Source organism: Pyrenophora tritici-repentis, chromosome 5 (assembly GCF_003171515.1).
Source record: "Pyrenophora tritici-repentis strain M4 chromosome 5, whole genome shotgun sequence".
Lineage (NCBI taxonomy): Eukaryota > Fungi > Ascomycota > Dothideomycetes > Pleosporales > Pleosporaceae > Pyrenophora > Pyrenophora tritici-repentis.
The window spans coordinates 95,888-117,604 of NC_089394.1; the positions used below are offsets into that span (position 1 = coordinate 95,888).

A 21,717-nucleotide genomic window follows, 5' to 3' on the forward strand; every position below is an offset into this window, starting at 1 on the left:
GACGCTTACAGAATCTAAGATGTTTTGGGCAAGCACTCACGAATCGAGACGGTAGATCGTGTGGGATGAAAGCCAGGCAGCATGCAAAAAGCGGAAACTGCATGAGAGTGTATTCTAAAGTGCAGTCATCATTAGATGGAGAATGACCAATCACATAGACTACTCTGCAGCGAACATCTAGCGCTAAGCCATATACAGAAGGTGGGGCTATGCAAAACCGTTGCGCATCTGCGTGGAGGGGTGAAGCCGCAATCGCTAATGATTGTAGGCCAGCGCATCCACTGAAGCCGAGCACTCGGGAGAGAGACCATGCGTGAAGCAGTGGAAAATCATGTTTTTGTGGATAAGCCCGCGATACCTACAGTGGTACAGTGCTGACCAAAATTGGTTTCCGGTTCGCGCACATCATTTGTTCAAAGCGCATAGTCGTTACTTCCCTGACAGGTACTAGCGCCGTGCAGGGGATGTACGGTTATGAATGGTTCTCACTATAAGCAGTCCTGGACTTTCTCATCGCCAATGAACCTGCTGAGGAATGTCGAATGGCCGGTATATGCGTAGCGGAAAGGAGTCGATAAGACAGGCCTGCCGTGCGACTAGCATTCAGTACACGCGATGGGATAGATGCTGGCTGTGTGACCACGTCGTCTCCTTCCCTCACGGTCACAATGAACGAGCGATCCAAAGTCCTGCCAAGACCTTGATGGAGCTTACCCAGGGCTAATGGCATGAGCGAGAAGATCCGTAGGTGATCATGTCCTCGTTTACTGACTGTGTTCTTATCTTGCTCTCGCCGCGCACTCACTGCAAGCGTGCTCAGGTTCGTCGCTTCCTTACTCGTACAAGCCCAGCCGTCACAGATGCTATCCCTTACTACAATGGAGTACAATGACGAGCTATGGGGAAGGCATCGACGAGCCGTTCACGCGATATGTGAGAGTATGAGGCAGGCTACTCGGGATCAAGTAGGCCTCAGTCTTGCGCAGAAAGTACCCTGTAGTGCCCCCAGTCAGCTCTTGGGCCTCAACCAGGTAGTAGAGATTGATCGAGACAGATTCATCGCTTCGGTCGAGCCAAATGTCACCATGGAGGCGCTAGTTCAATTGACGAAGATAGAGGGGCTGATCCCCACCGTAATTGCTCCTTCGAGGGCCACAACTGTAGCGGACGCTTTTGCCACTGCGACTTTCGGATCTTCGTCTTTCCAGTTCGGGACTTTTGATTGCGCAGTTTTGTCTCTTGAGGCTGTCCTTCCTGATGGACAGTACGTCATGGCAAAGCTCGGTGATGGTGATGATGCAGATCGGCTGTTCGAAATTTTAGGCGCGCCGGACAGCCCTGCCCTAATCACACTACTAGAAATTGCGCTCACCCCAGCGTGGGGTTATGTCGAGATGACCTACTAGTCCGTCTCTTCGGTATCGGGCGCAAGGCTCCGAATGGAGCCTAAAGGACCCAACTCGCTAATTCTCGATAGAGCGGCGGTGGATGAATCTACCGACTTCGTGGACAGTGTCATGTTCGACTAGTCCTCGGGTGTTGTTGTCACTGGGCGGCTCACGCCCGCAGCAGATCGTATCCACAGCCGCTTTGGGAAGAAGCACACATTTGTGCAACATGCCAAGTCGATTTGTAGCGCACTACGGTACAAACATGAATCATACGTTGAAACGGTTCCACTGGAAATCTATCTTTTCCGGTATTCTGACTGTCTTGCAGCGCCAACGCGAATAAAAAGACGCTCTGGCGGCCGCAGAGACAGCTCAGTAATCCAAGATTGTGTTAGGTTGGTACAAGATATTGTTTTGCCTACCGAATCTGTGGAGCCGCACATACAGAACTCCCTCTTGCAAGAGTCCACTTGGCCGATCAATATAGCTCGAGTCCAACCACACAGCACATTTGGCAGGCGTAGACATGACATGAGGGCCACGTTGGATTCTGTTCTGTGGCATATCCGAGCGCTGAGTTTGGACCTACCGCGCAGTAGCAAAGCCAGATACAGTACTGAGCGAAATCTGTTTCCGGTCCTTGCACATCGTTTGTTCACAGCGTACGGTCGTTCTCTAGAATACCTACCTGACAGGTACTAGCGCTGTGCAGAGGCGGGTTTCGACAACCAATGCCCTTTGCCATTAGTTGCCTCTATCAGCAGCGTGAAATACTAGATCTATTTACTAATTAACATAAATATATACAACAAAAACTCCACTTAGCGCTAGCATATATGTGACGGTTATGAGGAGAAGCAGATCACGTGTTGGTGGTCTGGTGCTGCTCCCTCACTTTATTGAGCACCTCTTACTTCAGCTGGATTATAGATACGTCATGTAAACAGAACCTGCTGCTGCCTTCGTAAAAAGGCGAGCAGACACAATACTACAACATATACAATATACTCTGATTACTGCCTCGCGCGGTTACACTTTAATTGACTGCATTCACTGTGACATTTGCACCGCTGTGAGCGCCTGTTAACTGAGGCAGCGCAATAGGCAGATCAACAAGCTTGCCGTCCGTATTTACAAAGTGGGCGACAACGCCGAGAAAGCCGCGCTTGCTACCTTTTGTCGTCCACGAGTCAAAGCTTATATGTATCTTGCTTAGCGACTGCGACAAAGCCATAATAATCCGCGGCTTAAGGTGGTCGTATACCCGAAAAACGTATCGCGCAACGCTTGTCCGCGACGTCCAGATCGCGCGGGCTGCGTCGGGATTGGCAGCCTCAAGCACGAGGCGAAAAGCTGGTGTTTCAAGCTCGCGGAGTAGGTAATTGTTTTCAAGAAGCCATGTAACAGCAGCAGCTCGAAAAGCATAGATATTAAAGCCCGATAGGTGGTTGGCGAGCTCCTAAGTGAGGCTAAGTTTACCGTTAACGATTACCTAGCGGAGACGCGATAATTTAGCTAGTTCTGGTTGCTTGCCAGCTGCCCAGACTGAGTGGGTTTTAAGGTGACGAGCTGCTGCGGATACAGCGTCTGTAACAAGGTACACTCCTCTGCTATTAATGTCGACCTTCTTGCGTCGATAGCAATCATGACAGACCCAATATATCTGGCTAGGATTGCGGCGGAGAGCAACACGATAGCCGTAATCAAACACCCAACTTCTGCGATTTGACGGCGGATCTAACAGTACCATATACTTTGGGATACGCGCCCAGTCTAACCCAGTATAGTCGTCCTCCAAGCGGGCGTCCAGACTCGTATCTAATTTAGCTCTATCGTTATCTACTAAGGCTTCTGTAGCGGCTTGGCTGCTATTAACGGTGGGCGCAACGATCGTGGATTTAGGTTATGAGTCTCGAAACTGCGACTCAAAGGTTGACGACGATACAGCGGATTGGGAGGTAACGGCTGCCTTAGTAGCTAGGCTTATTTTAACGCGTTTACGGCTAAGAGCCGCGTGGGATTTATGCGCGCGCTTCATCGCAGAGGCAAAGAAAAAAGACTGTAACACTAAAAATTGTTGAGAATATCTGGGTTCAGTCCAGGGTAGAAGGTGATTGAGAGTCACGTGATGTGCTGGTGTGGCAGGCACTGCCCGATGGGCAATAGCACCCACCACAACAGCAAAAGTCCTAGAGACACTCAACACGATAGTCAATACAATACGTTGCAGCCACCCCGCCTTATCCCTCCTCCCACTCGGTTATCCATAGTAGTCATACTACTAGAGGGACTTTGTTCCAATAAAAATGATACATATATAGGATTGCTAGACGCGTTGTTAACGCGTTGTTGACGCGTTAAGGCGGGCGAGGCGAGGTGTTAGATCAGTTTTGGTGCTGACTAAGGTTGAAAATCCAAAACTCAACACTAAAAAAGTATCGCTAACATGAAAACAGGTTGCCTAGTATATAGCGTCAAGCCGATCAAGCCAACCAAGCCGACCAAGCCAACAATGACCTCTGGCTTGGCTTGCTAACAAATTTGTATGGCTCAGCTTGGCTTGTTCGGTGGCAAGTATGATGGCGCATTCACTGGTTGTAGTGCACAACCAGGTTGACAAGGTAGACCTCCTCACGATTTATACACAAATCCGGCTGACTGTACTCACACAGCAGAACATCCAGGCAGGCTTCCAGACGACAGGGCTTATCTCTCCTTGTCCAGACATAGATCAATCTTGAAGTGTACCGAGGGCCTGGGACTGGCTAGAAATCAATAGTGCACATTGCTGCTAATAATTAGACAAACTACAAGATCTAAAATTTACATTTATCGCAACAATAAAAACGCATCTCCGGCCAAATCAACCGTTTAGATCCGCAACTGCGAAACTTATTTTATTGCAGGGCGTCAAAACTTCTCGGTAGAGATCTTCTACGGCCAATTCGCCTGCGGTCTTCCGCCTTCTTCACGCTGTTTCTTGAATGTCCTCTCTGGCAAGTCCGGAAACATGTTTTTGTTCGCTTCCACAAACGGTCTTAGTATCTCATCGAGCCTTCTGCGAGCATGATCAGGATTGTAAGAGACTTTGCTCATCGCACCTCCCAGCTTGCTTGGCAGTCCAGAATGGCGATAAAGATCAAAGTTAGAAGGCCTGCCTTTGTAATCGTACAAATCCGTGACGAAGTCCTGAGTATATTAGCAGGTGTGAGCTGCCAAAATTGCAAGTGCACTTACACCTTGAGAGCGGTCCTTCCTCGCCCTTATATTAGAGATAATTGATGAGATGACTCTAGAAGCTGACCCAGGCTCAATAGGAATACAGTCATCGAGCAACAAATCTAAGATAGGTGTATCCGTGAGTGCAGGGTCAAAATTTGACTTCGGATCGTTTCGCCTGTCACGTACGCTCACGTGGCTTGGATCACTGGCAAGCGTGGCTTTCCTTGTCTCCTCCATAGTACTCATGGGAATGACCTTTATAGGCATGCCGCCACTTTTTGGGCAGCTCGCGACATAGTCCTGTAATTGGTGGCGGAATTTGCAACGATCTCCCCTTTCACAGAAGCCGCGGGAGAACCAAAAGAAACAGGTCAAGCAGTCCGGGGTCGACTGGGTTGGATCCTGCATCGAGTCAGTCATATATCGCAGTAATAACAATACGTCTGTAAGAACCGTCCCAAAGATGGAGACGATACCTACATACCTTGTCATGTATGTTTTCGGACGATACGCGTTTAGATAGCGGACGGTCCGGTAAGCGCCGTTTCGATTGCGTGTGGCCTTTTGTTACGAGCTTGTATCCGGCATTTCCAGTAGAAGCTGTGCCATACGCTAAGTTTAGGCCAGCTTGATCGGAGAAGACGCGATCAGAATCCAAACACGTAGATTCCGTTTTGACTTGTGGCTCTCGTTTTAGAGTCTCATGGTATTCCATATCGATAGACGGCATTCTTGCTTCCCTGATGGGAGGTGCGCCATTAATAGACGGGACCGCCTTAAGGGACTTTGAAGTGTTGCTTGGAGTTAGCAAGTCCTTTGCTCTATCTGCAGGTTGCTTGTTTGAGGACCCGGAAGGAAGCGCCTTAGACGAGGAAACTTCAGTATCCAGTGCGTTGCTGCTCTCCTGTCGCAGCCAATCAGTAGCAGAAGGCGCTACAGGGCCACCGAGACCAGCTTCCAGTAATACCAGGATATCGGCCTTTGACTGTGAGTCAAAATTTCCACCATCTTGCTGTTTTCCCCAGTAGGGAGCAGTTGAGGGTCGAGCTTTAGCTGCGTTTGCCTCGTCCGAAATAAGCTGGTCAATAGTGTCTAGATTAGCACTAGTGGCTTCTCTCGCCACACTCCCCCTCTTGTCTTCATTTGATGCTCGACTTTGGAGGCCATCAATGTGGCTCGCAGAAGAGTCGTCGTTGTAGCTTAAATAGTTTGGAACAAGCTTCGGAGCCTCGCTGGACTGTTTCTGACCCTTGTCAATGGATCTAGAAGCTCCTTGGCTGCCCTCGAGATTGGTTGGTATTGCTGACTCGCTAACAGCTTTCTCAACACGTATTTCATCGTCTTCGCTAGCTAAGCACTCAGCTATGGCAGCATTGAGACGGCGTTGTAATTGCGCTGTAATTTGGGATGAGGGACATTCCTTGGCCCCTTCAATTAGGAAGTAGAGCCCTTTTTGCAGAATATCGACTGTACCCAGCATTGCTCCAATCTCTTTTGCCTTGCATAAATTGCTACTATTTTCCCATATTGCCCTCGCTGTATCCACTTTCTTTTCGTCTGCACCCTCATCCCTTAATGCCTCTACGAGTGTACTGACTAGATATGGTGTCGCTTGGGACTCGAGTGCACAAGATTTGGCGATCGTCAGAGCTGTCATTGTAAAGAAGGGCAGGTTTTCTGGGATATTCGCGAGTACTTTCAGTTGATACTGACAGGTCTCAGGAAGTACAAGCGGGCTTGGAAGTGGGAAGCTGCCCTCAGATCGGGGTCGGACATTGCGCGCTGAGTTCGAGGTAGAGTTGCTATCTTCAGCCTGCTCGGCTCCGTTGTTAGCTGGGGTACTACAACATTAATACCTAGTTCATCTAACCTTGCGCTTGCTCATTCTAAAGGCCATTGTCGAACAACTGGTACCTGACGGGCGGGTCTCTTTGCGTTTGTGGATTGATGTGGTTACCAGTCGCAATAACTTATTTCTCCACTCAGGGGTTTTTCCGCGGCACCCAAAGAAGTTAGACCACGTCAGCCACATGCCTGACACAGCAAGACGCGACGACGGAGCCTAGACACCCCTCTAAGCATAATGGTCACAACATACACAATACAGTCACTGATGGGCTGACCAGGAAGCCTACCGGACAATGTCTGCAACGTCCCACATCGACGCACCCTCGGGCTGAACAGCATCACTTTCCACGCGAATCACCTCACAGACACCCGCCATGCTACCATCGGTGCCACCACATACTTACAGATCATCAGACAACCTCGTCCACTGTCACCCCACCCAGTGTCGAAAGAGTGGTGCCCCTTCGACACACCCGACAAGGTCTGAGGAGATTCGCGCGAGAGCTCTCCTGCTCAGTAGGCTCGACGGCAACGCACGAGCGGAGCATCACTGTTGTGGAGCCGCGTTACGACGAAATGCTGCTGCCGCAGCGCCTGGTGGCAGGTCACACCATACAACACAGTCGCATAGGAACCTAGTGGACGGCATCACAACACTGAAGAATATCGGAGTTTGGAGAACACATTGCAGACCCTAGGGCAAGCTAGCACACACGACAGCTGAACGCTAGGGAGAGACTGAAGGCATTGCGGTCGCAAAGCATGAGGCAAACGTGCCTCTACGAGCCGTGAAACAACGTTACACATATGAGGCTTCGAGTACGGCATACACACAGGAAGACAATTTAAGGAACACAAACACAGGCAAACACAGGCAAACACGTCACTTCTAGAGACGAAATGTACATAGTCGTAGATAGAAGCTAGATTGGATTGGATTGGATTGGATTCATTCCTACTCGGTTTCAGCCGCGTACTGCGCAGCTATGCCCGGAGTGACAGGCGTGGCAGACAGCGGACGCGGTGCGGATCAACGTCCGCACCGCCCCACTCCATCCCTCGAACGGGACTATCTGTCCCCGAAAGCCTGCCGTTTTCCATCAACCACTATCTACATATGCTTGTCCGGCCCATCTAAATAGCGGTTCTACTGACTGTATGCTGTACTTCTAGGCTCGTAGAGGCGCTCCGCCTTGTCTGTCGCATCCGCTGTACCTAAAGTCTCCCCCCAGCGCTCGGCGTCGTCTGCGCATCTCCGATCCCTACTTGCCCAAGGATCTGCGTCTGTTCCATATACTCGATGACTTTGGTGGCTAGCTGTGGCGTGCTCAGGATGGTCCTGAGGCTGTTTCGTCCGGATACGTTGGCGAAGATACGGTTCCGGAGGTCCTTGTACTTGCTGCAGCGGGGGCTTCGCGCAAAGTCCACAGGAACGGGGGACGGCTGGAAGTCCATGCTCGCTACGAATGCATGAACACATTGGAACTGCTAGATACGGTAGAAGTGGGAAGAAGCTGTTGTTGAGCCACCCCGTACCCAAACAAATATCATACACCCACATTCAACACGACAGAACTCCACCAATATGAACCCGATTTAGGAAGCAATTGAAGATACTGAATCGCGTGAAGATGGCGCATCTTTCTCGTACCGCGAAGTTGCGACACGGTTCAGTGTTAGTCGCACGACGCTGGCGCGGAGGCACAAGAGGATAACACACTCAAATGCAGGAGGTGCACAGAAACGCCAGAAACTCAGCCCACAACAAGAGCAGGAGCTTGTAAAATATAAAGAGGCTTTAACAAAGCGAGGACTACCTTCTACGAGAGAGATGGTGCGAAATTTCGCGGGTGCAGTTGCGAAAGAGAAGTGTTCAGATCGCTGGGTTTCCCGATTTCTTCAGCGAAACCAAACTCATCTTACATCCAAATGGACCACCGGGATGGACGGAGACCGTCACTAAGCCGACAGTGAGGCTAAATACAGGCTCTACTTTGACCCCCATTATTCTAAAGTAAAGGAGTACAATGTGGACGCTCGCCACATTTACAATATGGATGAGAAGGGCTTTCTCGTCGGCATCACCTCTCGCTCTAAACGAATCTTTTCTAAGCGATTATATGAGCGTAAGGAGGTTACAAAAGCACTGCAAGATGGTTCTAGAGAATGGACAACGCTCCTAGCTTGTATCTGTGCTGATGGGACAAAGATTCCTCCCGCGATCATCTACCAAGGCAAAGGAGCACTTCGAAGTGGCTGGGTAGAGGATGTAGAGGTCAACAAACACAATGTTTTTGTTGCTACATCACCCTCTGGATGGAGCAACGATAATTTAGGATTAGCTTGGCTTGAACAGGTGTTCGACAGAAGCACGAGGAAGAAAGCGCGCTCGAGTTACCGCCTCCTCATCCTTGATGGCCATGGATCTCATCTGACTATGGATTTTATTGAACATTGTGACCAACACAAGATTCACCTTATCGTCTTCCCCCCCCCCATTCAACCCACAGTCTTCAGCCATTAGATGTGGTGATGTTTAAGCCAATTTCTAGTGCGTACTCGTCCGAACTTACCAACCATCTCCATCGAAGTCAAGGACTCACTCCTGTCAAGAAAGGAGACTTTTTCCCTCTTTTCTGGCCTGCCTGGATCACCTCCTTTACCTCTAAGAACATCCTGAAGTCCTTTGAAGCTACAGGGGTGGTGCCACCAAATGCCGACGCAGTCTTGAACACAGTCCGCAACAATCAATTAAGTGGGTCCTAGAAGGTTCAGATTGGATTGATTGATTACCGCTTTAAGCCTAGTAGTTACCTATAGGAGTTTAAGCCCTACCTAGATAGGTAAGTGGGTCTAGGAGAGTGACCGGATTGAATTGATTGTTGCGGAGTCTAGTCTTGAAGCGCTTCAGAAACACCACTTCAGATGGAGATAAAGGTCCAGAATTGGAGCCAAAGGGCAACAAGAGCAGCGGGATTCAGCTGCGAAAGTTATTTAATGCTACGGTAAAAGATCAAACGGATGAAGCAAGAAAAGAGCTGAGCGCGTCCATCCATTCCCTCCAGGCGCATAACGACATACTTAACACCGAAAACGAGGGCTTACGCCAAGCTCTTACACTTAAAAAGAAACACAAGAAAAAAAGCAAGCCTCTAGACCTTCAACAGCGCAAAGAGTATCATGGTGGTGCAGTGTTCTGGAGTCCTTCGAAGCTCCGCGAAGCCCGGGTTCACGAGCAGGTAAATCGACAAGAAGAAGAAGCAGAAAAACTCCAAAAAGCACAGACGAAAGAGCTGAAAGCGGCCGCTGCCTTGTACAAGAAGAAGATAGCTGAGGAAGCGAAGGTGCTGCGGGAAAGTGCGAAAGAAGCCCGGGCAGAAGAGCGCAAAAAGGCGGCTGAGGAAGCCGCCGCGCGGAGGACCCAAAAAGAGCAAGAAAAACGAGATCGCGACTCTCAAAAAGCTCTACAACAGTCCCAAAGAGGCAAGAGAGCAGCTTCAAAGCCTCCGAAAGGTCGACAGGAAGAGCGGAGGAGTAATAATCGCGGTACGGAGGGTGCTATTGAGACGCAACCTGCACCGCCAGTTCCACCCAAAACGACACGAACACGATCGATAAAAGCACCAAAAAATAGTCTGAATAGTACAAAAGCTTCGCATGCACCCAAATAGCAATACGCTAAGAAATACTATAACGTATCTCACGGCTTCGCGAGCCACACAGCTTCGTGAGCCACTTTTGCCAAGCCCCCACCAAAACTACTACTCCCCTCAATGCCTCAACAACAACATTACTCAGAGAGTTCAAAGGAAGCTTAGATACAGACTGCGCTTTAAGCTATTAAACAAGACACGACACTCTCCCAGCGACGCGCTGCAGCTATCTACAGTGTTAGTCGGGCAACACTAGGCTATCGATGCGCTGGACGACCTTCGCCAGCAGATCGCTGGCCTAAATCAAGGAATATAACTAAGCTTAAGAAGAGGGTGATTTTTAAGCATATACTTGAGCTAGTCGCGCGAGGATCTTCCCCTAGGCTCGCAGCCGTGGCTAATATGGCCAATTCCTTGCGCGCGGAGCGCAACATAGGCTATATTAGCTTAAACTAGCCTAGTACGTTTGTTAAGCGCCGCCCTGAGCTCACAACGAAGTTTAATCGCAAGTACGATTACAAGAGAGCCCTCTGCGAGGACCCTAAGATTATACAAGGCTGGTTCGGCCTAGTAGCTAACACTAAAGCTAAGTACGGCATCTAGGATAAAGACACGTACAACTTTAACGAGGCAGGCTTTATAATAGACTAAATATTAACTAGAGCAGTTGTTACAGCTTTAGAGAGACGAGGACGGCTAAAGGTAGTGCAGCAAGGCAACAGAGAGTGGACAACAGTTATCTAGGGTATTAACGCGACAGGGTGGGCGATTCCACCTTTTATCATCTTCAAGGGCCACTATCACCTCTCTGCCTGGTATAAGGAGGAGGATCTGTCCCAGAACTGGATTATTGCAGTGTCTGATAACGGCTGGACGACAAATAAGCTTGGGCTGTAGTAGTTAAAGCACTTTGATGAGCATACAAAGAAGAGGGTAGTTGGTAGCCACTGACTGCTCGCAATCGATGGCTATAAGAGCCACGACTCGCTCGAATTCCAGCAATACTGCAAGGAGAACAACAGACTCCGCAACAAGCAATCCAGATTGGTTCGATTGATTAACTTGATTGGTTAACTCAATTTAATCAATCTAATCAGCTCCTATATAAATTTAGTATCAATTTAATCTTAGAGGTAAAGATTAATTAAATTAATTATTATAATTAAGAGTTTAGTAAGATTTTGAAAGCTACTAGAGCCGCTAAGTTGCTTATCTTGCGACGTGCGACGGTTTGTTCGCAATTACGAAGTTTGCGGAAGAAACACGATATAGAGAGATACAAAGAGAGGCCTCCTAAAACCGCTATCTATCCCTAAACGCATCTAGGGAGAGACTTCGATCGACTTTATTACTGACCTACCACTGTCTAGACGTGACAACGCCACTAACTGCATGGTAGTTACTGATCAGCTAACGAAGGGAGTTAAACCAGAAGGCTTGCACGATATCTCAGCAGAAGTGGTGGCACAACAACTTTTTGAACGCTATTATCTAATTTATAGTATCCTAACGGCAATTACGAGCGATAGAGGTCCGCAATTCATTTGCGATCTTTAGAGGCATTTCTGCAAGCTTCTTAATGTTAAGCAACGTCTGTTAATAGCCTATTACCCGCAAACTAATAGCGCTACAGAGCGAATGAACTAGGAGATTAAGAAGATAATTCGCATCTAGGCCACATACACGCAAGAGAACTAGCTCGCGCTTCTACCTATTATTATAGGAGCAATTAACAACCGCGAAGCCTCCTCTACTAGACTAAGCCTCTTCTTTTTTATGCACAGATATCACAACGAGCTAATCCAACTAGTAGAGAAACGAACCATTTAGAACTAGCCAAAGAAGGACGGCGAAGTACTAGCAGAAGGCTTCCTTAAAAGACTTTAAGATACAACAGAGTGGGCGTAAGCTACAATAGCTATAACGCAAGAGAAACAGCAATTTCAGGCTAATAAGGCGAGAACCGCAGCTCCTTGGTATAAAGAGGGAGACTAGGTGTTTTTAAACCTTAGAAATGTGAAGACAACAAGACCTTCTAAGAAATTAGACTGGCTACATAGGAAGTACTAAGTCATGAGACAAGTCAACTCCCACTCTTACCAGCTCAATGTCCCTAGAAGGATCCACCCTGTCTTCCACGTAGACCTACTTCGATATGCGCCGAACGACTCCCTTCTATCTTAGAAGATTGGAGATACCCAGCCAGGCCCAATACTGGTAGACGGAGAAGAGCTCTAGCTGGTTGAACAAGTTCTGGACGAAAGAACAACAAAGCAAGGAAGGAAAGGATTTAAGGAGGCATACGTGAAATGGGTGGATTACACCGAACCAACATAGGAACCTGTGAGTAACAAATTTAAAACTGATGCTTGGAAGAAATGGGCCAAACTACACGCCAAGAAGAAAGGAGGGGGGTAATGTAACGGGCTGAGCCCTAAGTCGCATGACTAGGCTGCTGGCCTAGTCGCTTCCTTCCTTCTATCACTCTTTCCGCCACAGCACGTGGGCCGTGCGTCAACCCAAACAAAAGTAGGATGGCCGCCCACTTTCCTCTTATTCTCTTCATCTCGACTGTAAATAGCATCTGGACTAGGTAGCTGGAATACAGTACCTACAGACCGTTCACACGCCCTGCCTTCTCCTTCGTAGATCGATTAAACACTTGTTTGAGCCAGGATCAGACTTGCTATCAGTCAGGTAACTCAGTTCGAACTGACTGAACTGACTGCCAAGACTCAGTTCAGTCAGTCAGTTCTTGAGGCAGCTGGACGTCAGTCCAGTCAGTTCAGAAGCCTCCAGACTGACTGAACTGACTGACGTTAGACTGACGTTAGCTGTTTTTAAAGCAGTATTTTAGAGTTGTGAAAGCCACATTTAGTGCGGCTTCGAAGCCGCGCTAGTCCTAGATATATAGACACTAATCCTATATAAGTTAAAGCATTTAGCTTTAAGCTAATTAGAGTTTGCGGAAATGCGCTACCCGGTGCGCACCTAGTAAGCCTTTCGCGTCGCGTCGCGTCGCGTCTGCTATACACACGACGCTAGACTACTGTTGCCATAATACTTCTTGGTGTACTTCATGTCTACTCCCTCTAATTCAGGCCTTCGCCGCCTTGTAGAATGCGACAAGCGCAATTCTCCTCTACCATCGCTATCAAACGCGCCTACTGTTGGCGATACTGCGAGCGAGGCCCAGGCTGATGAGCCCTTGGCAGTACAGGCGGACTTCCCCAACGACGGCGACGACGACGACGACGACGACAATTACGACGGGCTTGATTTTAAGCGTGTGCCGTATCTTGAGCGGCGCCAGGTTGAGCGTAATAGTCGCGGTGGGCCAAAAAGCTGGATCTACCGCCACGGCTGGGCCGTCTGGCACCGCAAGTACAAGAAAAACTACTGGCTTTGCCGGTACTGCCATCAACGACGGAAGCAGGAGGCTTGCTACGAGGCTGACAGCACTACAAACGCCGGCCGACACCTCTCAAGCAACAAGCCTGGACACTCACACGGACCTAACGGACCTGTACCAATTGCTAGCCGGGAGGGCAATATTATGGGCGCGCTCGCAAAGTCCCAAGTACATATTATGAGGTCTAAAGGGATAGAAGTATCGCAAGAGGTAGCAAACGAGATGGCAGCAAGCTTTTCAACCTCTCGATTTCAGGACGCGCTGAAGGACTGGGTAGTCGCGGACAACCAGAGCCTTCGCGTAATAGAAACGCCGCAGTTTCGAGCCATGATTGCGGCCGTGAGCCCGCTAGCCGAAGCTCTCCTTTGGCGTAGCCACCAAACGCTCCACGATCATATTATTACTGAGTACAATACATACATACCAGCTGTTGCCAACTACCTTCGCGAAGCCCGGTCGCTTATACACGTGTCATTCGACAACTGGACTTCAACTGGTGGGCAGTATGCTTTTACTGGCCTCTGCGTACATTACCTTAACAGCGAGGGCAAGCTAGTTGACCACCTGCTTGGGTTGCCTGAGCTACACGGGGCGCACACTGGCAATAATATTGCCGCTGCAGCAACAACAATACTTCGGCTATTTGGCGTTGACAACGCGAGGGTTGGGTACTTTGTGCTTGACAACGCAAGTAACAATGATACTGCAGTTGAGTCCTTAGCAGAGGAGTTTGGCTTTATCGCAAGCGAGCGGCGGCTGCGGTGCTGCTGCCATATACTCAACCTAAGCGCACAATTAGTAATTTGGGGCAAAGACCGTAGCGCGTACGAGAATGAAGCCGCACACCTTGAGGAAGAGGAGAAGTACATGGATGAGTGGCGCAAATACGGTCCTGTTGGCGTCCTCTTTGACGTGATTGCGTCTATCTGTACGCCTCAAACTCGACAACTACTAGAGCGCCTACAGTGCGAGGAGGCAGAGTCTCTAGGTGTTACACCCCACATCCGGCAGCTTGTGAAGCCTGTTAAGACACGCTGGAATAGCTATTTCAACACGTTTGTCCGTGCAGCTGAGCTACACGGCCCTATCGATGGCTATATTGAGTGTAAACTTGAGGAGCATAGTGCTGCAACAGCAACCTCACGACGCCGGAAGAATCGTGAGCAGCTCCCTGCTGCCCAGCCACGGTTATATATACGCGAAGGGGGTCTAAACGGCAAGGACTGGGCGACAATAACAGAATACATTCGACTCCTTGAGCCATTTGCCGAAGCTACACGGCTACTTGAAGGTCGCGGCCGACACGGCCGACACGGCGCTATATGGGAAGTTCTAGTAACGTTTGAGTGGCTTCTTGACCAGCTTGAGGCTCTCAAAGACCGCCTTAAGGATGTAAATTACGAAGATCTAGATGCGCCTGAAGATCATCTTATTACAAACGTTAACCTTGCGCATTGTAAGCTTGCTGAGTACTACGCAAAATTCGATAACGCGCCTGTCTACTACACTGCTACAATACTACACCCGCACTACAAACACCACCTCTCAGCGCTCTGGAAGGTGCCTGACACCCATGTCACTGCCCGTGACGGTGTCCACTATCGCGACGGCTGGCTTGACAATAACCACCGGGCATTCCTGCGCATGTGGCAGGGGCGGAAGGACTCTGCAGCCACTTCAGCTCACACTGTAACGCCGCCGCGTAAGAAGCCCCGGCTAGGGATTTCAACGTCGCGATCAGCTTTTCTACAGTCGTCAATTGAGCAAAGCACACGGCAGTTAGAGGCAAGCCTTGCTGAGGATGAGTATGAGATATGGAAGCGGCAACCAGCGTTAGCTGAGGAGGATTGGCTGTCTCTTAATCCGCTTCTATACTGGGAGTCAGTTGCTGGGCAGTTCCCTATACTCTCAAAGTTCGCTATTGACGTCCTAACAATACCAGCAGCAGCGGCAGACTGTGAGCGGACTTTCAGCGAGCTTGGCGACATGTTAGGCACCCGGAGACTCCATATGAAGCCAGAGCTTATTTCAGCTTTGCAGAGCTTGAAGAGCTGGAAGAGGCTTGGTATACAGCCAACAACTACCTCAGCTTCTGGGCTAGCGCGCACACTATCAGAGGAAGAAATCTCAAAAGTACAGGAGCATTTATCTCAGTTCGACGTCAGGTAACTCAGTTCAGTCAGTCCAGTCAGTCCGCAGGCCGCGGCGACGTCAGTTCAGTCAGTCAGTTTTAGTTTAATTGAAAAGTCTTGGCAGTCAGTCCAGTCCAGTTCAGTGACCTCAGGACGTCAGTTCAGTCAGTCCAGAGAGCTCCGGACTGACTGAACTGACTGATAGCAACTCTGACCTTGTATGGTCACGTGGATTGTCCACCAGCCAATTAGCCCACTAGTTTATGTATATAACCTAGATTACAGACCTCTCGGTCATGAAGACACTTAACAATACACTTCACATTGTACTACAACTCCTGCCTATAACTGCTCACAATACCTCCTAAGTTACCCAGGACATGCCACGATATTAGCAGGGTCCTTTCCCCGCGAGGGGTCAGACTGGCTAAAGCTAACGCGGCTCGGGCAAAGCTATGCTAACTGAGGTAGGAGAGCGTAGCATGACAATCGAGCGGCGTGCGCTAAGCGGAAACTGTAAGTGCATGAGGGTGTCCGATCGAAACTGACAGGGGAGCTGCGAGGGCCTATTACACCAAGTCAGGCAGAAAAACTTCACGTAATACGCAAGAAACTTGATAAGCCGTAGCTTAAAGTAGGCTTCTTAACAATATAACTAGTGAGCGAATAACTAATGTAGAAGTATGCCGTAGTACGAGGTTTTAGATGTACCCCTGTCAGTTTCGCTCGTATGTGCCAACAGGCAGTATTCTGAGAAGTTATATTTAGCGATGTGGCTTGCATGTATGAAGTATCGATAAATCGCTTTTTGGAGATGCACTTGTCAGCTTGGCAGATTTTGATTCGCTGGCCATTAGCCTCGTTGTGACAACATAACCTAATAGCATGCGTGTCGGATCGTGAGTATCGGTAGAGACGTCGGCTGCTTGACACTTCGGCCCGACTTCGGCCCACCTTGTGCAGAGCTTAGGTATACCTTCGTAGCAGCTATGTTCGTAGACAATAAAAACAAGAACCACCGAACAGAATGCATTCCTAGTTATCGTTATTTCCCTTTACGCACTTAGTGCAAAGCCAACTAACACTGATCAGTGATTGCTTAAGGCGATCACAGACAGCAAGGTAGAAGAGACAGACCGCATCTTCGACGAACTCCCTGACGCACGACGTTATACTCCCGGGAGAAGATTCTGTGCTAAGAACAGAGCGAGGCAGAGATAACACGAAGCACTCTTAACCTCCCTCTACAGCTGCTGGTTTAGCCTAATCCGCGAACACAGAGCGCGTTAGCAACGCAATACAACTCAACCGTACGAGCGTCTCCGGACGATCCAATCACGTACAACAACAAGCGCTGGCACGACCAACCAGCGAGACAACAACACCGACAACGCGTCAACACCCGCCGGCAAGATAGCGAATAACTAAAGCGAAATAAGCTTTGCAGACTCTGCTGAAGCTCAGAATCAACTATAGAATGAGCAATTAGAACACCTCTCAGACTCACCATAGGCCAAATTTACCGCGGAACAACTTATGGAAAACTGTTCATACACAGTTGCACTCAAGGTCATCAATACAGCTCTCTGGGGCGTACCCGCAACGGCGGACGCAAACGAGACACACGCAACAACGTGGGTCGCCAAAGCTATCCACGACTACAATGTGTCAATGGCCTGGGACGATGACCTCTTCATTGACTACAAATGGGACTTTGAAGGATGGACGAAGGAGCTATTTAGCAAGGTTGAGCGTGGTACACTAAGGTCTCTTAAGAGTGTGCTACGACATCGGGGAGTATACACTGACAACAATCACGCCAGGGTGGCGGACTCTCTCTACAACATTTTAGGTATAGAGAATACTCTTGAATGGGAACCAGCAGAGTTTCGAGCCATAAAATTCGACCAACAGTCCGAAGCGTACCAGCGCCAGCAGAGCAATAAACGCCAACAGGACACTCAGCACACAGTCTATCCAGCTGTACAACAACAGCCGCAATTACAACAACCGCCGCAATTACAACAGCCGCCGCAAGTACCATAGCCGTCGCAATTACAACGACCGTCGCAGGGCGAGCAACAAGAGCAGTATAGAGTGAGACAAGGCGTCCAGAGCCGTTCCCAAACAATAGAGCCACAACCGCCGCTACACATGAGCGGTACGCTGGAAGGGCCTCAGCATCGACAACTGTGGGAGCAGGCCACGCAGCCGCAACAATGGCGTGCGCAAACACAGACACGACCCCCAGCGACCGCGTACCGCGAGGTGACACCTTTCCCTCAGCAACCTACAAACCGAGTACCTGACAGACCCCTTGGCCTACCACACGACCCGTACAAGATGCTCCCGCCGCGATGGTCCCGCAACGATCGACTCGACGCTAATACGATCACGCAGTTCTCTAAGCTATGGGACAATAGCAACAAGTATACAGGGAATGCGTACGATCTCCTAGACGATAAGATCAAGATTTTCTTCAGCATCTGCTGGCAGGTAGATATCCAAGAAGAGCAGTTTCACGCAGTGTTTCCCCGTATTCTTACCGGGCGTGCAGAGACGTTCTACATACAGGTTGTAGAGAGAGACGACAGCTTTGCTGATGCGTACATGGCAATCAAAAACCACTTCGACCATGACGTCCATCACCAGCACTACTACACGGACTGGACAACGACAACCTTTGCCCGCACACGCGCAGAGAACCCTGACAAAGGACTACACGAGGTTCTGCAGATCCTGCTTGACAAGCTGCAGCTATGCCAGCGAGCGCTTGGGAAGAACTTTGAAGGCGAGGATGCCCTGCGCACTAATGTCATTAATGCTTGCCGAGGAGTTCCAGAACTTGAGATGGCACTGTTCAAGCCAGCTACAATATGCGAAGGTCTCTTTTCAGACCTACGATCTGCAGTCGAGACACACCTAGCACGGCAGCATACAGCGCATATAGCTACAGATCAATACTACCTAGACCGCCGGTACAACGGCAATGGAAGGATCCGAGGTGGATCTCGAGGTGGAGGAGGATTCAAAGGCGGATCCAGAGGAGCATACCGAGGAGGCGAGCAGCGCGACGACAACGGACGAGGATTCAAGCCACGCTGGAGGAAGAAATGCTTTGTTTGCCAGAAGGAAGGATGCTGGTCTACTAACCACACAGACGAAGAGCGCAAGGCTACCCGTACGCAGTTCGTCTCTACGCTATACGTTGCAGGTGCGAAGCCACCTGAGGACTTCTCAGTATACCTTGCAGAGTATGAAGGGATCGAACACACAAGCCAATACAACCAGAGAGGCTGGAGAGAAGAGGAAGACTGCGAGGATAGCGACAACGACGGCATGAGCGATCAGCAATGCTTTGAACACCAGTTCTTCACGGAGCAATGCCTTGCAGATCAGGCGTTCTTGCACCACATCTCTGGCGACGACGTATACCGCCGAGACGCGCCGTCAGCGCCAGCGTCACAGTTCCTGCTTGAAGACCGCTACACAAGATCTGTGTACCAAGGGATCCTACCGGATACAGGCGCTGCCAACGTATCCACAGTCGGCAAGGAGCAGTACCTTGCACTCACAAGGGAAGATCCTACAGTTAGGATGGATACGTCTACAGCAGGAAAGGCATCTATTAAATTCGGCAAGGGCGAGGCTACATCATCTATTGGCACTGCAAAGGTCTCTACAGACATTGGGACGATCAACTTTGAGGTGCTTGACGCACCTACACCATTCTTATTGTGCCTTGCAGACATGGATAGGTTGAAGGTCTACTTCAACAACACCACAGATGAGCTGGTCCAGGGTGACGTACACATCCCTGTGATTCGCAAATGGGGACATCCTTGGTTCCATCTGAACAAGAGAGAGAGAGCAACTGTGTTCCTGACAGAGACAGAGTTGCGACGGCTTCATCGACGATTTGGACACCCAGCTGTTACGCGACTAGTTAAACTCTTAAAGGATGCTGGCCATAACGACTTTGAAGAAAGAACCCTAGAAGAAGTCACCAAGTTCTGCCACCACTGCCAGCTCTACAGCTCCGCGCCGCGCCGATTTAAATTCACTCTGAAGGATGATCACCACTTTAACTATGAGATCCTGGTAGATGTAATGTATCTCAGCGGCAAGCCGGTATTACATGTAGTTGATTCTTCAACCGCTTTCCAAGGCGCAAAATTCCTCAGCGCTATCTCAGCTAAGGAGACATGGCAGGCACTGCGGATGCTATGGATCGACACGTATCAAGGACCACCAGACATCATCACACATGATGCAGGCACCAACTTTGCAAGCGCAGAGTTCCGTGCTGAGGCAAAGACCATGGGAGTTACATGCAAGCAGGTACCTACAGAGGCTCACTGGTCGGTGGGCAAGACTGAGAGATACCACGCGCCACTTCGCCGAGCATGGGATATACTCCATGACGAGCTCCAAGACACGATGTCTGATGAAGCGATCCTTCAAATGGCCGTGAAAGCTGTCAATGACACCGCTGGACCCGATGGTCTAGTCCCGACTCTACTGGTCTTTGGAGCGTACCCACGAATGACTGCAGAATCACCGCCATCACCATCAATGGTCAAACGCAGCGAGGCTATTCAAAAGGCGACGAAAGCCCTGCGCAAGCTCACTGCAGAGCGCCAAGTTGCAGACGCCTTGAACACCCGCAATGGACCAGCCACTGCAGACATGCTCGCGCTCCCACTCCAGAGCGAAGTCTTAGTATGGAGAGAGAGTGATGGCTGGAATGGCCCGTACAAGATCGCTAGTACAGATGGTCACAACGTCACTGTCGATATGGTCAATGGTCCAACAACATTCAGATCCACTGTCGTCAAGCCATACTACAGACCAGACCACCTTTGGAGCGACCCAGACGCGCCACACGCGCCGAATGAACCGCATGAGCCGCACGAGCCGATAGCAGTACCTCCGGCAGCGCAACCACGCAGGAGAGGCCGCCCTCCAGGATCAAAGAACAAGCGCAAGGGGCACGCGTACATCACCAAGAAGGAGCAGGACGATCTTGAGCTAGCTATCAAGCTACGTAACGATGGAGTGATCACAACCGCAGGCGCCCCCTTTGAGGCGTCTGATGACCAAGAGATCAGCGACCTCGTAGGTCGCGGAGTCTTCAAATTTGAGCAATACGACGAGAGGCTACACAGCAAGATCCGGATCTTTAAGTCACGCCTAGTACGTGAGGTCAAGGGAAAGACAACTAAGCCTTATGAGAAATCCCGTCTGGTTATCCAAGGCTACCAAGACCATGGCAAGGAGGCTATCTTGACGCAGTCGCCAACCATCCAGCGATGTAGCCAGCGCCTGATCATGTCGCTGGCGCCTGGGCTAGTACAAAGCGGCATGAGCGTTGAGCTACGTGATATTACGCAGGCATACCCACAGGCTCAGACAACACTGAAGAGGACGATACTTGCATACCTCCCTACTGAGCTGGTACATCGATACCCAAGAGGCACGCTACTCCATGTGATCAAGCCGCTGTATGGAATCGCTGAGGCAGGAGTCCACTGGTGGACAACGTATCACGGACACCATTGCAAGGAACTGGACATGGCAACATCGACGTACGACCCATGCCTATTGATCACGAACAGCGACGACGCAGGCATCTTCGGCATCGTTGGCATGCAGACAGACGACACTCTCATGCTCGGGACACCAGCGTTCTCGTCACATGAAGAGAAGAAGATCCAGAAGGCAGAGTTCAGGTCAAAGCTAAAAGCAAGGCTGACACCAGAAGTGCAGTTAGACTTTAATAGATGTACACTTACGATGGACGCCAGCAGAGTCTCGATCCTTAGGCAGAGAGGACAAGGAGGAAGGATCAGGCTTGTGGATATTAGGGCACCCGACCGCGCGCAACAGTACACCGAGCAGCGCGCCCGCGGAGCGTACATCGCATCAACATGCCAACCAGCAGACTCCGCAACAATCAAATCAATCAATCTTAAGGTTGTCGATTGGTTTGATTAGCTTGCGGCGACGCTGCTGATTGATTGCGGATTGATTGTTAGGGTTTTTGAGCAGATTGATTG

General features: G+C 49.9%; 7 protein-coding genes across 7 annotated transcripts; 5 read left to right on the plus strand and 2 right to left on the minus strand.

Annotated features, from left to right (window-relative positions):
• Positions 1-878: 878 nt before the first annotated feature.
• Positions 879-1,406, plus strand: PtrM4_100130 (GlcD, FAD-FMN-containing dehydrogenase; the record flags this gene model as incomplete). The annotated part of the gene is made up of 1 exon (XM_001936513.2): positions 879-1,406. One exon carries the CDS (start codon positions 879-881, stop codon positions 1,404-1,406), a length of 528 nt encoding a protein of 175 aa, XP_001936548.2.
• Positions 1,407-4,325: 2,919 nt separating this feature from the next.
• On the minus strand, positions 4,326-6,510 carry PtrM4_100140 (ZnF-C3H1 domain containing protein; the record flags this gene model as incomplete). Its single annotated transcript, XM_066107378.1, has 4 exons — positions 4,326-4,580; positions 4,629-5,015; positions 5,098-6,426; positions 6,484-6,510. The coding sequence occupies 4 exons, from the start codon at positions 6,508-6,510 to the stop codon at positions 4,326-4,328; spliced, it is 1,998 nt and encodes a 665-aa protein (XP_065961827.1).
• Positions 6,511-7,676: 1,166 nt separating this feature from the next.
• Positions 7,677-7,916, minus strand: PtrM4_100150 (uncharacterized protein; the record flags this gene model as incomplete). The annotated part of the gene is made up of 2 exons (XM_066107379.1): positions 7,677-7,683; positions 7,759-7,916. 2 exons carry the CDS (start codon positions 7,914-7,916, stop codon positions 7,677-7,679), a joined length of 165 nt encoding a protein of 54 aa, XP_065961828.1.
• A 598-nt stretch (positions 7,917-8,514) lies between these two features.
• On the plus strand, positions 8,515-11,011 carry PtrM4_100160 (uncharacterized protein; the record flags this gene model as incomplete). Its single annotated transcript, XM_066107380.1, has 3 exons — positions 8,515-8,917; positions 9,387-10,007; positions 10,875-11,011. 3 exons carry the CDS (start codon positions 8,515-8,517, stop codon positions 11,009-11,011), a joined length of 1,161 nt encoding a protein of 386 aa, XP_065961829.1.
• A 2,737-nt stretch (positions 11,012-13,748) lies between these two features.
• PtrM4_100170 (uncharacterized protein) lies at positions 13,749-15,695 on the plus strand (the record flags this gene model as incomplete). Its single annotated transcript, XM_066107381.1, has 1 exon — positions 13,749-15,695. One exon carries the CDS (start codon positions 13,749-13,751, stop codon positions 15,693-15,695), a length of 1,947 nt encoding a protein of 648 aa, XP_065961830.1.
• A 1,499-nt stretch (positions 15,696-17,194) lies between these two features.
• Positions 17,195-17,704, plus strand: PtrM4_100180 (MSSP multi-domain protein; the record flags this gene model as incomplete). Its single annotated transcript, XM_066107382.1, has 1 exon — positions 17,195-17,704. The coding sequence occupies one exon, from the start codon at positions 17,195-17,197 to the stop codon at positions 17,702-17,704; it is 510 nt and encodes a 169-aa protein (XP_065961831.1).
• Positions 17,705-17,812: 108 nt separating this feature from the next.
• Positions 17,813-21,655, plus strand: PtrM4_100190 (uncharacterized protein; the record flags this gene model as incomplete). The annotated part of the gene is made up of 1 exon (XM_066107383.1): positions 17,813-21,655. The coding sequence occupies one exon, from the start codon at positions 17,813-17,815 to the stop codon at positions 21,653-21,655; it is 3,843 nt and encodes a 1,280-aa protein (XP_065961832.1).
• Between the last annotated feature and the right edge of the window lie 62 nt (positions 21,656-21,717).